At 37.0% G+C, this 15677-nt stretch overlaps 2 protein-coding genes and 1 non-coding gene across 8 annotated transcripts in view; 2 read left to right on the top strand and 1 right to left on the bottom strand.

Moving 5' to 3' along the window:
• Window positions 1–52: 52 nt before the first annotated feature.
• On the bottom strand, window positions 53–134 carry Trnal-aag (transfer RNA leucine (anticodon AAG)). Its single transcript has one exon. It is a non-coding gene; the product is annotated as a tRNA-Leu (tRNA).
• A 589-nt stretch (window positions 135–723) lies between these two features.
• LOC116303895 (protein FAM162A) lies at window positions 724–5534 on the top strand. Its single transcript, XM_031713504.2, has 4 exons — window positions 724–1039; window positions 2351–2453; window positions 3659–3858; window positions 5335–5534. The coding sequence occupies exons 1-4, from the start codon at window positions 871–873 to the stop codon at window positions 5349–5351; spliced, it is 489 nt and encodes a 162-aa protein (XP_031569364.1). The 5' UTR covers window positions 724–870; the 3' UTR covers window positions 5352–5534.
• Window positions 5535–6845: 1311 nt separating this feature from the next.
• The window catches only part of LOC116303888 (uncharacterized), a 52481-nt gene continuing 43649 nt past the window's right edge, over window positions 6846–15677 (top strand). For all 6 annotated transcript variants that reach the window (XM_089037870.1, XM_089037875.1, XM_089037872.1 and 3 more), the window contains exons 1-10: window positions 6846–6987; window positions 8540–8604; window positions 9292–9387; window positions 9832–9909; window positions 11353–11445; window positions 11900–11982; window positions 12729–12812; window positions 13184–13299; window positions 13441–13586; window positions 14969–15058. In XM_089037870.1, coding sequence (XP_088893996.1) covers window positions 6930–6987; window positions 8540–8604; window positions 9292–9387; window positions 9832–9909; window positions 11353–11445; window positions 11900–11982; window positions 12729–12812; window positions 13184–13299; window positions 13441–13586; window positions 14969–15058 — 909 coding nt within the window. In that variant the 5' untranslated portion in view covers window positions 6846–6929. The remainder of the gene's footprint in view (window positions 6988–8539; window positions 8605–9291; window positions 9388–9831; window positions 9910–11352; window positions 11446–11899; window positions 11983–12728; window positions 12813–13183; window positions 13300–13440; window positions 13587–14968; window positions 15059–15677) is intronic.

The raw sequence follows: 15677 nt of genomic DNA, 5'->3' as shown, positions 1-15677 counted from the left end.
CTGAAAATTCAAAATGATAAAAGCCAAAAAATGACACTCGCAAAAATACTAGTGGCAGCGGTGGGATTCGAACCCACGCCTCTGACGAGACTGGTGCCTTAAACCAGCGCCTTAGACCGCTCGGCCACGCTACCAGATGAAAATAAAGTGAGTGATAGGTACAATTTAAACATTATTTCAGGTCGAAGTTTGCTCTACTCATCAGTAGATGTCCCTCTTTAACTTCATTGTCCTTCCTTCGTTGCCAAACATTAATTGTTTTATCACAAAGACATTATTTTGATGTAAGTGCTAGAGAACTCAAATAAATATGCACGTTAAGTCTAAGCAGAGATTTTCATCAAAAAAACTTCTGATCTCCTTAATTTATTATTCTATGCTATGGATAAATCATTTTTCAGCAATAAGCTTTTATTTATTATTATCATTCATTATTCATTATTTCATTATTTTTTTATCCAATATGGAAATTTTAATATCAAGACCAAAACCTTCAGTGACGTCACTGATTTGCAACACAGTGAGCCCACAACTGAATATCCCTTTATTCAGTAAGAATATCATTAAGTGTTAAGTCGGATATAATATTATATTTGAATCATTAAAAAAAGTATTCGTTTCTGATTTTCTTTGGCTTTTTCAATGAACATGAAGATTTCATGCCTAAAGTCATGTTTTTCTCCACTAAAGTGCATTGTCAGCGCCCCCTTGTGATGTCATCTATGACGCAGCACCTCGAGGCAAACAGTCCAGGTTCCTTGTGATTGTAAGCAAAGGTTTAAAATATTCGTCTAAAAATCACTGTGATTTCTCTTCAAGTTAGCCTAGCTTGTGAGAACTTGAATACATCAACCCTTTGAAAGTTCAAATATGTTATCAGGGGGATTTTTAAGACGTTTTGGAGCGAGTTTTACACCAACGACTGCTGTTGCTTCGTCTACGAGAAACCTGCTTTCCAAACCAAAAACCGCCATTTTGAGCCCTCTTTCTTCCTTTAATCGTTGCTTATGCGAAGCAAAGCTTACAAACACTTATGAAGGTTAGTTTTTAAAGTCGTTTTTGTTCAATTATAAGGGAATTGTGGATGTTTTTAGTTGCAATGTAAAGCCTTAAAAGTTTTTGTTTGCTTTGGTAATGACGTCTTATAAAGATCTTTTTCTTTTTTTTTTGTTTTTTGTTTATCAATTACGTACCCTTGAGGGGAGGCTGAAAGAAAATTAGGAGTTGCTTTGAAAAAAATCACGAATCAAAAAAAAAAAATTCTTGTTGATACCACTTGCACTTTTCAGAGATTGGGTTTCCTGTGCACTTCTTATGCTTGTTGACATTCAAAGTACAGTAATAAAATCCCAATAACTCCAACCCTCCATGAATTGAAGCTAGTGCTAACTCGAACCAAAATTGAGCAAGTGACACATTTGTATATTCAGACCCCTAGTGATAACTCTTTTCTAAGCTTCGGGTATCCATGAGTTAAAAATGAGCAATGACTGAAAAACAACTGTCAATTCCATTATATGTTACATCTTCTTGATGCTATTTAACAAAAGATTTTTCATTAGCATCCATTTGTTAAATGCATCAAGATGGCCACCATGTTTTTGTCATATGACCTTCTTGGGAATACTTGCAACCCATTAATACAGTTGTTTGAATCTAAAAGTGAACACATGAAAAGGAAAACATGCTCTAACTGGTAGGCAAAACATAGGAAGTTAGTCAACCAGAAAGTGCATGTTTGGCACGAGGCTGGCTTATTTCAAAGAGACGAGTGCCAAACATGCACTTTCTGGTTGACTAACTTCCTATGTTTCAGCGACCATTATTAGACCATGTTTTACGTTCACTCCTAGATGCAAACGACTGTATGTATGGTCTGTTATATTATGGAGGGTTAGGGTTGTCATGGCGCTGTCTCTCAAAACTTTGTAGTCCAATCAATACTTTACTGATAGCAGTATGTTGGGACTCTCATTTTAAAGGGTGCTGTGTACATGTACATGTGTTGTCATGAAACTCTCTCACACCAATGTGTAGTTACTGTCATTCTACTCTAACCATGAACACTCAATTTTATTTTAACTTTTATTCGTTTAAATATTCAATACTTTGTCTAATGTCCAGCCAGAACTGGGACTTGTCCGTTCAAATCTTTGGCTTATTGGTCATTTTGACCAGTATTAATTGGCCAGAAATGAGGTATGACTAAGCTAAAACTAATTTGGCCTGAGATTATGACCGACGACTGATTGGCCATTATTTTAAGCCCTGGGAATTCCATAAGTAGAATGAACTATTCATTCACATCCATTGTATACCCATATATTTAAATGTGTTTTTTTTTTAACAGAGACAACTCGCAATATCCCAAAGTATCAGCTTCAAGCTATTGATAAATTTTTCTTGGTTGTGACTGGCACAATGAAACGTGGAGAAATCCCCAATGAAGTCAGGTCAGTTCTACTAATACCATATTTTACCACAAATTGTTAATTTCTCACATGCTGATTGGCTAATTTTCATCATCGATAAGAGGACAGACCAATAAGCTGCGACAATGAGTGTGCTCTTTCTGTTACTCATTTTGATCATTTGTGTGGTAAAAAACAAATCCAGGTTCCTTTTCTATGGTTTGTGGTGTCATTGTTCCACTTGAGTTTGGCTCATATGCTGATGTTACTCCATGTTCGATAAGAGTACAGACAATCATAGAAAATAGACCTTGATTTGCTAATTATTATATAATCATTTACACCTACAGGTATTTCAAAAAACAATGTCATCACCAAAGGTGATAGGCAATAGGCGATAGGCGAAAAGCAATAGGAGATAGGTTATTCCAAGATCCAAGAATAGCTGGAATGACTTGTGTTTCTGCTTCTTATTGTCGTCAAGAACATGGACCTTAGTGTTGAGACTGATTCAATATTCTTTGTAGTGAACAAAACTATTTCCATCTCAGATTGACCTATTGCCTTTGGCAATGACAATGTTTTTTGAATTGGCTGTAGGTGTTTATTCCAAGGCCAAAAGGAATTATTGGTGAAGCTAAACATGTATATACCTTTACAACAATGGTAAAATTAATCTAAAAAAAATAACAGGAAAAAACTATGTTTGCTTTACACACACCGAACGCATAATTTATTACTACTATGCTATTTCTATTCTTTGTGTACATATTTACGGCGTCAACTTACCTATAGAGAAAAAACATTGCTCTGGGATCCTCATGAGTACCCTACGTTTCATATTCTGGCTGCGTTAGCAGCGTGGTTGGTCATTGTGGTGTAGTGGCTAACACATCGGACTGGAATACTGAAGACGTGGGTTCAATTCCCGCCAAGGGCATTTGATATTTTTCTCTTATTCTTTCTATGTTTGCTTACTTCAGTTTTCAAAAACATTGAACTCTGTGTCTGCGGGCTGCATGCTGAATTTTGCTTTTTCACTGCTGTCAATCAAACCTAATCAGTTGGTACAGTACCTCATATTTTTGACTGGTGTCAGCAAAAAACCAGCTTGCAGACACAGAGTTTGCATGTTTATGAAATTGCGGTAAAGTTTTGTAAAAAGTGATAACCAGTAACTAATGTGAGTAAGCTGTACGCTGTAATTTTTTTACTAATTAATAATAAATTTATCATTTAAATCATAGTTATGAAATTGTGGAGAAATCACAGAACCGAAGACGAATCATGGTCAACATCCTCACCATCTTTCTTACTATCTTTGGTAGTGCTTATGCTATTAACCGAGGTAGAAAAGCAAGAGATCATAAAACAGAAGATAACGTGTTTGAGATGAATGTCAAGAGATATGAACGGTTGAGAGAAAAAGACAATCTGGCTAAACTTGGTAAAGAAGGTTAAATTTTTAGAGAGCTAGTGTTGTGAGACTTACTGTCCTATCCTCATCAAACTTTATAGGAAAGACTAGATTGTATGCCATCAATAATACTCCATGTAAGTCTCCTCCAGAGTATGGTCATCACTTAGGAGATATGACAAGAGATTTTACAAATTAGTTAAGCAAATATATATATAGAAGATTTTTTGAATCCCATACTTTCTTACATACACTCAATAGAAGAATCGTTGTTGGATTCAGAAACATAGAACATAAAAGCTGAGACTGAAATGGCACATGGGAAATGATATAATTATATTATGATTTATTCATTTGCGTCATCTATGCAGCCGGTTTAGAATGCCAAACGTGTATTAAAAACAGTGGATGATGTCAGGGGTCGCCGGTCATAGCATGCATCTAAATAATATACTTCCCTTGTGCCATTTCGGTCTCAGCTCCTATGTTCTATGTTTCTGAACCTGACAATGATTCTTCAATTGAGTGTATACAGTACTTACCAAATACATGAGTGAGAACATCCATCGTTAGCCAAGTATAGACTTGAGGTGCAATAATATGGTACAAAATTATATGACTTCTCGTGCAACATTGTTGCGTTGCAAGTTAAAAAGTAGAGCCACTTTCTACTTTTTACAACAAACAGACACAAAATGCAATATTGATTTTTATTGTGTAAATTTAAGAGAGGTTGTGTAGTTATATATCTTAAGTTATACTACTCAAACAAAGTATTTATTACTGGAATACCTGTGGTAAGCCAGTTATAAAATACTTTTGCATTTAATTCTGATATTTCTGATTCCTCTGCAACAAAATGGCAAAGTTTTGCAATAGTTCCCATACCAGGGCTCTTCAGGATCTTATACCCAAGAGACCTTTGCAGGCTTCTGCTATAGGGTTCCACTTAACAGTCCTATCAGTTAGCATGTACCAGCTGTTATCAATGTCATCGTGTTGTCCAATGATTAAGAGAGGGTGGAGCTTGCTGATCGCATAACAATTAATTATTGGATGCTCTATTTTGACTGGTGTACTGTAAATCAAGCAGCCTATAAACATTTATCTACTCGTAATCAAGGTTTTCTAAGCAATGTCACAGTCATCTATGCATTAGAAGTATAGGCATCTTGCATGTGACCTCAAAGCAGCTCAATCTTGGGACAAAACAAAAGAATTCCAATCTTCTGATAATTGGAACCTATTGTTTTGGCCCCCAGATTGAGCTGCATTCCAAAGTGCTGCAAAGGGTCTATAAACCTTCATAACTTAAAGATGTATCACTCAAATCAAAAAAAAAACATGTCACCGTTCAACTATTTACTTTATGTGGAATCAATACTAAAAGAATTGAATCTAGGGTTTAATACTAAGGTGTAATTTGATTTAATTGACTTTAAAAAGTCATAATTTTATTTGAAACATGAAGATTGTAATGAAATATTTTGTTTGTATCATTGTCAGATAATAAAGACATCTAAAAACAAGGAAATTATTTAAAAGAAAAAAAAGGTTTCAAGCACGCACTGGCTCCGTATGTGAGGGATTCGTTATTCTATGTGTTTTTCCTCCTCTTGTGGTTCATAGCTGTCAGCCCATCAGTGCATGAGAAATTATTTGTATGTTATTAAAAAATTGGTTTACCATTAAAATCTATAAATTTGGGTCCTGCATGTACTTCATACCTATTGTATTGTACTCTTTGTTAGCTTCATTTTATTGGGGGGGGGGGGGGGGGGGGTTGGAAAATGTAGCACACTAATAGCATAATACTATGGGTTCTGAGGGTATGAAGAGTTCAACAACCTTAATTTAGTGAACAGTTGTTTTCAGCAATTTATACCTCTTCTAAGCGACCAACCTCTGTTTAGTCAGTTGACTTCACATGATGAAAGAACTACTCAAATTGAGAATTCAGGAATTATCCATTGTTGTCGAACAAGGCTCGACCAGAATGGAGATCCTCCAATGAGCTTATAATGGTGTGGTTGAGTGCTAGTTCACATACTGTGTCGAGGTATTTTTTTGATGGGTGGGGGAGGGATGGGTCAGGTTATGGGTGGATGAATGAATGGATGGGGGAAAGGATGGCAGAATGGATTGATGGGTGGGTGGACGAATGGATGGGTGGAAGGATGGCAGGGTGGATGAATGAATCGGTGGGAGGAAGGATGGCAGGCTGGATGAATGAATGGGTGGATGAATGAATGGATGGGTGGATGAATGAATGGATGGGGGAAAGGATGGCAGAATGGATTGATGGGTGGGTGGACGAATGGATGGGTGGAAGGATGGCAGGGTGGATGAATGAATCGGTGGGAGGAAGGATGGCAGGCTGGATGAATGGATGAATGAATGGATGGGTGGAAGGATGGCAGGCTGGATGAATGAATGGATGGGTGGATGAATGGATGAATGTGTGGTTTGGGATGGAGACTCGGCTCGACTCAATGCAGGGCTAAGTGTCATTCCCTAGAGTGTATGGTTACGCATGAGAAGACACATGAATATAAAAGTACGTTACAACTTACAACTTGTCAAGAGAATAACACGTGATCTAAAATGGAAAAATAGCTAAAAGTTTCTATTGCAGTTCTCATTTGCTTTACTGTAAACCCGTTATTGCTCGTCTAATGTTGTAAATATATATAGCTTACAGACAGAATGGACGCTCACGGTAATTCATGCAGGATTATATGCTTTAATGCACACAAAACATGCCTCTTGAAACATCTATTCCAGCCCTCATGCATTATTCTAAAATTATTAAAGATCCATGTTAAAAATCAAAATGAAATGAAATCTAGCTATAAACTTTCCTTCGGATTCCATATTTTTACTGTAGAGTTGTGAAACATTCCACATGGATTCCCGCCATAATAATTTGTCTCGCATAAGCAAGTACAAAAAACAATTCTGCTCGCTAGACCATGTCTTGAACCCTTACACTTGCCTTTTCAAACTCGTGACTCGTGCATAATAATATTTACTGTAGCACTGAATTTACGTCTGTAGATTATTCGGTAAATTTGATTGCTAAAACGTTAATAATCGACCAAATGAGCAGCAGAACTATAAGAACTGTTCAGCTCAAACAAATTCATCATGAAGGAACAAGTAAGTATATAAATCGATACGAAATCGTTTGAAGTTCATAAACTTATGGCACAACAAATGAAGGACAATATAATTTAGTATTCAGTCAGATTTACTCTAAATTATTTTGTGATTCTTGTGATTAGCAAGTATATTGAAATATTTCACACATTGATTGATTGTATATGAAACTAGAATTTTTTTTTTCACAAGGAATTATTGTTAAAATGTTAGGATTGCTTTTCACAATTTTGCCCTACGAATTAGACAATTTTTCGCCGTCCAATATTCAACTTGGATCGTCTAAAATTCTAGCAATTTCTTAACGTTATCTTGTGTATATAAAATATTTGTATATATATTATATATGATATACTATATATATGTCATTGATTGGATCGGAAATCTACTGTTTAGTTGTTTTGCATGGCTTTATCACTGCAGGTCATCGCTCAACAACTCAAAAACCATTAGTTACTAGTTCGTTGAAAAATAATAAGTAATTGCAATATTTAGTAAATTTGATATTTTTACACTATAGAAAATAATTATTTCATTAGAATTTTTGGCTTGTCCGACCCTATTTCTTCCAATCGGACTGTAGATTAGATTGATCGTGGTTACCTAGCTTTCGCCAATTTTCAAAATTTGGGTAAAAACGTTATGTATGTTACAGCGTTGTGTTCATGGCTATAAATCGATTTGATGATAACATCTCTGCATCATACATAAAGTACTAACACACCATTACTCTTGGTAAGTTGATAGCGAAGTGGCCGCCATACCTCACCTAGAGTATACTTTGATTTATTCTAATTATTAGACTTCAAAATCAGCGACATATTGAGAAGTCATGTAGATGACAATTTCCATTCGTTCTTATCATTTCTTAGTCTCAGTGAATGAAAAACCCGGATAGTATTAGGATGATATATTCACCTAATAATTATTAATAGTACTTGTATATCATTAAACGAATAATTGTCTTCAGCCCTCGGGGCCGGGTGTATGGAGTGGTTATTTTAGTTCCGCAAGAGTAGTATTTCTACTTATGATATCGAGTAAAGAGCATATATAATAGTTATATTAACCGCAGTCATTCCCTGCTAGCAGAGTCTCTCTTCTCTTTCAACCGAAACAAAAGGAAAATAGGCTCTGCTAGCAGGGAACCGAAGTCAAAACAAATATAACAAAAAAGCATGCAGAACTAGAAAGAAAAGGCATAGAGAAAAAAGAAAGGGAAAATTAAAATAGAGAGATAAAGAAACAAATAGAGAAAAAAGACGAAACAAAATAAGAGGCGAAATAAAGGAAGAAATGAAAAATGAAATGAAGGGGTGAAGAAAGGAAAGAAGGATGGAAGGAAGGGAGGGGAAAAGGAAGAAAGGAAGAAGGGGACTGAATGGCAAAAAAAAAGTAAATAAAAAAAAAAACCAAATTAAAAAAGAAATAATTTGAAAATTAAATTTACAGATTAAAAAAGTGGATAATCTTTTTGGCCGAATTTGTTATGTTTTCCTCTAATAGGTCTTAATTATTAATCGTTGATTTTTTCCCCTTCGTATTGTCATAGTAACAGAGCGAGAAAATGTTCACAAGAAGGTATTCACCAAATGGTTGAATTCTCACTTATCAAAGGTAAGAATATAGCAGTAAACATTACGTACTTAAAGATGGCGACTTGCGCAAGGAAACTGCTTGCATGAAACCCTTCATAGTAGTTACTGTAGCCTAGACTCCTTTATGATACTAGCCATTCGCTTTCGCTGTATAGTAAGCAAAAGGCCGTGTTTGTACATGTACAGATTGGGATTTAGTGCAAGGCCGGGTATATATATAATATTATGTTATAAAGGTCAATATCGAAGGGACATCAAGGAATAACCACTGAGAACGTAAATAAAGAAGCCCTGGCAGTGACCATCGCCAGTGCCTACAATTCATACTAACAATCTCTCATGCTTGTAAATTGCATGAAAGCAACCTGTCATTCACAAAGCGCTATTGATTATATCAAAATAGAAAGGGCGCTTTTTAAATCATAAATCATCATCGTCATCATCATCGTCATCATCGAGGCATTTCTAGGCAGACATGAGTGTACACGGAAGAGCGGATCCTTAATGCGTTGAGTCTTTCGCGGATCGCCCATTGGCTTAGTCTAGTGAACGCAACTGACCGCGAAGGAATTGAAAGGATGTAGTGAGAAGCCCTCGACTGTTTTGATTGGCTCAGTCATGGACCAAAGCGCACTGTGATTGGTTAAAAATGCATGTGACTAATATATGCGTAGCTTTTGATTGGCTAATTTTATATTGTCGACAGGCCAACCCACCAATCAGAGTGGTCAATTTGATTAGCGATCTTTCAAATGGCAGTGTATGGCTTAATCTGTTTGATGTACTCCTCAACACCAAAACGGTAGGTTTATTCAGAATTCATGGAGCCCTTACCATTTTAACCAATCCATCCAGTTGGAAATTTGTTTGCTAAGAAAAGAGCTGAAAACTTTGAATTCCGACAAATGGTTCACGCGTCTACCGGAAGAACCGGAAAGAGCGGGAAAAGTGGATTACCTTAATCGGAAGACCGAGTTTTCCTGAACTTTCCGATCGGAATGACACATATCATTAGTTTTTCCAACCGGAATTTCCGGTTTTTACGGTTGAATGAAAAGTGCCCATATGGTTTTCACTTTGATAATAATGAATCATTGGTGGTGTAGTGGTAGTGCTTGCACTCACTTCTCAAGCTCAGGATCTCGAGTCTTTAGATCAGCCCAGAGGATGTTTCGTTAGAGCAAATCAGAGTATATAATGGCTTTGTTAATCTGCGTTTAATTTTGAGTAATATCTTCTATTACAGGAGAAAGAAAGTGGCCGTTCACACTTGCATAACATCGCCAACCTACAAAAAGCTTTGGAAATTTGCCAGAAAAGCGAGGTATTGATGTTGATTTGAAAAGCACGCATGCGCACTTGATGACATCTCACACAAATACGTTCTAAAAGTGTACGGACGAAGTTAAAGCCCAGATATCTGTACTCTGCTGTTGTTGCGCGCAACGACATTGTACTGTGTGTCCAACACTGCGATGGTTGCGCAAGACGTTGTTGAAGTAGAATCGAGATCTATACATGTGTGATGACGTTGCACACAACAAGTTTAATCGTGTAAACACTACTAACGTTGCTGGAAATGGCGCGATTTTTTCAGCCAATGAAATGCGGTTAGTTTCTGTATACAATCCACCCGAATTGGCTAGGCGTTCGTTAAAGGGGTAGTTACTAAAAATGTTGACACGAGCTACGTCACACGTATTCTAAGAGTTACACCAAGCTCTGACTTAGACAGAAATGCCTAAAGGTTGTTTGAGAGTTTGATATTAAATTATTTAAAAGTGTGTCCGATAATTTTCAATTAAAATCTCGGGAAAGGCTAGATACCAAAAGGACTTTGTATATATGTAACATTATTTTTATTATGGAGTGAATGTAACTGCGCGGGCTGTTGGACTCGCTATGGGTGGCGGGTGCTGTTCAGATGAGGTGAATGCCTATTGACACGGTGTTCACCGCATTTGTCTGTGTTTTCTGCCCCTGGCGGGTCTAATAGCTTGCGCAGTTTGTGTATGTGAATGTGTGTGAGAATTATATATAAGATATTTAAAGTTATCTAAGTTAATTAGCTATATTTTTACAGATTCATACTTATATTATATTTTATTTATTTAATTTATTTTATGCACGACCCCACAAGCTTTTAGCTTTAAATTTTATCGTGTTTAAATAAAGGTATTCTATTCTATTCTATTCTATACCATCTACATATAAGCCCCTCCGCTGACTAGAAATCCAATTGAAAACCTGGGGGTCAAAAACAAACAAAAAAATTAACAATCAATCTTCAATTAGCCTGCGTAGCCAGCCCAACCAAAAGAGGGCCGGCTACGCAGGCTAATCTTCATTAGAAGGGCTTTCTTTGAAAATTGGCCGAGCTTGCATTTCAGTGCATTGTGGGTATTTTTATTTGACGAAATAGACGCCTTCTCACAGGAAGCCCAAGCAATGTACTTGTAACTCATTACGAAGGAATGTATGTGTTATTGTATATTGTTAGAATATCTAAAGAAATGCTTGTAGTTAGCTTACCATTTTTTGCGTGTGTGTTCTTGGTGCTATTACAATCCTTCGTAACGAGTACGAGTACATTGCCTGGGCTTCCTGTGGTCTTCTTGGAATCTTAGAAACCCCCACCCCTCCCCCCAAATAAAAAACGTACCTTCCCTTTCACCAAAATGGCCGCCATGTTTATGTCTTTTGACTCTCTTTGCAATGCTTGCAACCCATCGATTGTCATTAACGCGTGCATTCGTATAAATTGCAGATTAAAATCGAGGGTATCAATGCATCGGACATCGCCGAGGGAAATAGTAAAACAATTCTTGGCCTTCTATGGAATATTATCGTGCACTTTCAGGTGAGCTTATTAACTAGTTCTCTTTGAACCATTTCAGACCACGTTCTTTGTTTAATGGTTGTGCATGAAAAGATATATGAATATGAATACTACTCAAGACCATGCGTCCGCTTCCTTTTGTTTAACGGTTGTGCACGAGAAGACACATGAATATTGATACGACTAAATCAAAGACTCTTATTCTCAAGAGAATGACACGAGGTCTGAAATGAAAAACATTACCCCAAAGCTAAAAGGATTTAGTAGAGTGCTCACACTAAATCCGTGAAACAAATACTAATTTTTAGCACTAAATAGTGATAAATAAACAATAGAAAACAAAGGATTCTGTAATAAATAGTACTAATTAGTACTATTTAATGTTCACGGGTTTAGTGCGTGCACTCTATCTTATTTTAAAGATTTCTCAGTGCATTGAAATGTGGTGAACAATAGTTGTTTGCTGTGTTTTTAGATGAAGGGTACATTAAAAGCAGACTCCAAGAACTACAGCATCGAGAAGAATTTACAATCCTGGTGTCTTACACAGCTAGATAAGTAAGAATTAATAGCTAAACATATAGAATATTTCTGCAACTATCCATCCATCCATCTATCTATCCATCCATCCCTCCATTCATCCATCCATCCCTCCCTCCATCACTCCATCCATCCATCCATCCCTCCCTCCCTCCCTCCTTCCCTCCCTCCCTCCCTCCCTCCCTCCCTCCCTCCCTCCCTCCATCACTCCATCCATCCCTCACTCCCTCCCTCCCTTCTTCCCTCCCTCCCTCCCTCCCTTCCTCCATCCATCCCATTTCATTCCATTCATCCATCCATTCTTTTTTATTCATTCATTCATCTTCCATCAATCCCACCAATCTCTTCCATTATTTATCAATCCCTTCCTCCACCAAACCAATCATCTGGGCGTCACATGCATTAATCCATCCACCCATCTCTCTAACCAAGGGCGGATCCAGGGGAGGTGTGCAGGAGGTGCGGAAGCCCTCCCTGGTTTGACTCTTTGCCCTTAATTTGAAGATAACCAATGCAAAATAACGTTTTTCCCCTTTGATTCCAAGGGCTGCACCCCTCCCTGGGTCAACTTTGTGTGCAGCACCCCTCCCTGAACGAAATCCTGGATTTGCCCATGCTTTCTCTCTCTTTCCCTCTCTTCCTTCCTATGTTCATCTCCCAAACCACCAATTTATCTCATAATGTCCACTGCACCCCAGTAATGACTTCTACATTCACCCTTAAATATAAAGGATTTTTTCAATGCTGGTTTTTACTTTCAAAAGGTACAAAGAGTTTGCCCAAGTGAAGGATTTTACCACGAGCTGGAGAGACGGCAAGGCCTTTAATGCTGTTCTACACTCCTACAAGTAAATGGTTTAGTTTGAATATACTAAAATAAATAGTTTTAAACATAAGGTCTTGAGAAATTAGATCAAAAACCTTATCTTTAGATTAATAATAATAATAATAATAATAATATTAATAATAATAATAAACAATAATAATGAAATGAAGAAATAGTTGCATAATCAGGAATCAGGACAAATACAGTCTCAGCTAGTGGCCACAGCATCACTCGAACCCAGCAACACCGGATTGTGAGACTGACCGGTGTGGCATGGTGTGGCTTGGTGCCATGGTAGGGATGGGTGGGGTAAGGCAGGGCCTGACGTGACATGATGTGATATATGATAACATTCAATTTTAATCGTTTTCATTTGTTTTCATTCCTTCTTAGGCCTGATCTGTTTGATTTTTCACACATCATGACAATGGACAACATTAGTCGATTAGAACATGCCTTTACGATGGCTTCCTTAGAATGGAATGTGCCACGACTATTGGAGCCCATTGGTAAGTATGCGACAAATACTCCTCTCCCACCCCTTCCACGCATGTGACTACTATGCCCTCCCCTCCCCCAACCAGGAGTGGTACATTGAAAAACTGGTCAACAATTAATCCTCTAATTCAAGTTTGGAATTGAAATTCCAGATGTCGACATTGAAAAGCCAGACAAGAAAATGATTACCATGTACCTAACATGCCTCTACGAGCGACTCGAGTCATATGACATTGGTATGCGTCAATCACAGCGCGAGGTTTCTTCTACGTCATCAGTCAGTCATCAATATGTCACGGTATTCATATTATTGTTTTAGCAGCATATTATTAAATAAAAAGTATTGCGATAACTTAATAATCTTTGATAGATCTATTCGTACATAAAAAGTCAATGACTTTATAATTCTCTGTTAAACTAACCTCTCTTTGCGTAAACAACTCAATAGAAAAGCAATTTCACAAAATTATTTCTTTTTATCGAAATTCAACATAATTACTTCTTTTTAGTCTATGTACTGTATCATTCCCTTGAGTTTAATTTCTTTACATACTTTGAAAAAAATATTGAGATAAACTGTGATGGCATTCGGTAATTCTTACTCAGAATAGCTAGACCCTTTTTAGCTCGGCCACAAAGTTTTCCCATTACAGACCAGTCATTCCCTAGAGTATCATTTCTTTGTTTAATGGATGCACGAGAAGACACATGATTATGGATACAACTCAAAGAGTCTTATTCTCCAGAGAATGACACATGGTCAGAAGTGGGAAAACCTCATACCAAGCTAAAAAGGTCTAACTTCCCTAGGTGTTTAAAGCTGGAATTTATAGTGAAGTTTTTTTTCAAATTTGAGTTGCTTACTCAAGAGATCTTTCTTCTCTTCTCATCTCATTTCAAGACTTCTTCTGTCACTGATGACAAAATGACTCGTCAATCCAAAGCTTTCTATCTGAGAAAATCTTCCCATTCTAGCGATAAGAGTGATAAAAGTGATATAAGCTCCCAGTCTGATTCGTCCGACTTCCCCCGTGTCTTTATAGGAGAGGTTAGTATTTTGGTTGCAGTCTACCAGTGTAGGTTTGTGGTACGATGCACAGAGCGTATTTAGGGCACCCATTTTAGAATATATATTATACGGTGATATTCCTATTCTCTCACTCTTTTACTTCCGCATGCCTGCACTACTTTTTTTCCTACTTTTTTTTTCAAAATTAATTTATTAATGCTTCTCATAATAATTTTCATAATTATAGTTTACCAATAATCACAAAAGTATGTGTGAGATATAACATAATTTAGTACAACTTATTGGATAGTTTACCCAAGCTAGACCAGAATGCACCACGGTTCGTTAACTGGTGTGTAGGAGTCAGAGAAAGAACAGAGTTCCTATGGGGGAAATTGGAATTTCTGCTGTAGGGGGTCTTAAAGAAATCCTCCATGGGGAGGAAGGGGGGATATGGATAATTTCTGGGGCTACACAATAAGGCAAAAGAGATGTATATTATGATCTAGCTTGGATATTATCATTTTTCTCTTGACGTATTTGTGAACAGTTGCACCTGAAAAAACATCACAACCTTAAAGCTTTATACCATTGTTCTGAGGCATACACCATATGTAACGAACAGGCAAGAACAGGGTAATATGTTGCTTTTTTATCATTTTCATCCTTAGAAAAAATCCATCAGACTGAGTTCCGTCTCGTCTGATATTTCAAGCTCCTCATCCAGCACGGAACCTCTCTCGCCGACATCTACATCTCTGGTAAATAGATGTTTGATATTAATTCTTGGATCGCATGTTACGTCATTGCAGCCATGTTGGTGCTATTAACATAAAATTTCTCATTAGTATCCATTGTTAACTGCACCTATATAGCTGCCATGTTAGAAAGAGCTCCCAGAGTGTTTATATCACAGTACAGAGACATAATAAGCACCCGCTTTATATTTCTTTCATAAAAAATTGTTGAATGATTTTGCACGAGCGTATCTCTGATATAAACACAATACCTAGCCAATCAGTGTGTGCGTCATATCTCAAATATCTTATAAATATAAATATGTAGAAACTATAAATGTTCTCGTATTGGACTTTAAATGATTCTAGATCTCTACTTTTACGAATTTTCATCTTATTGTGTAGTTCCAAAAATTATCCATACCCCCCTCACAAAGGAATTTTTTTAAGACACCGCCCTACCCCCTGGAAATTCCAATTTTCTTCCATACAAACTCTGTAATTTTTGCTATTTCTCTGACCCCCCTACTCTTCGGAAATTCCAAATTCCTCTGTGGGGTAGGCATGGATGATTTCTGGAACTACACATTTCTTCAAAATATGAGAGTATGTGGACCGCGTGGCACTAATGAAATAGTAGAAG

The sequence above is a fragment of the Actinia tenebrosa genome, unplaced genomic scaffold, assembly GCF_029948245.1.
Source record: "Actinia tenebrosa isolate PJP-AT-01 unplaced genomic scaffold, QUT_ActTen_1.0 PGA_scaffold5__44_contigs__length_20552954, whole genome shotgun sequence".
Lineage (NCBI taxonomy): Eukaryota > Metazoa > Cnidaria > Anthozoa > Actiniaria > Actiniidae > Actinia > Actinia tenebrosa.
Note: the sequence above shows the minus strand (reverse complement) of the source record. Positions and strands in the feature narration are given on the sequence as shown.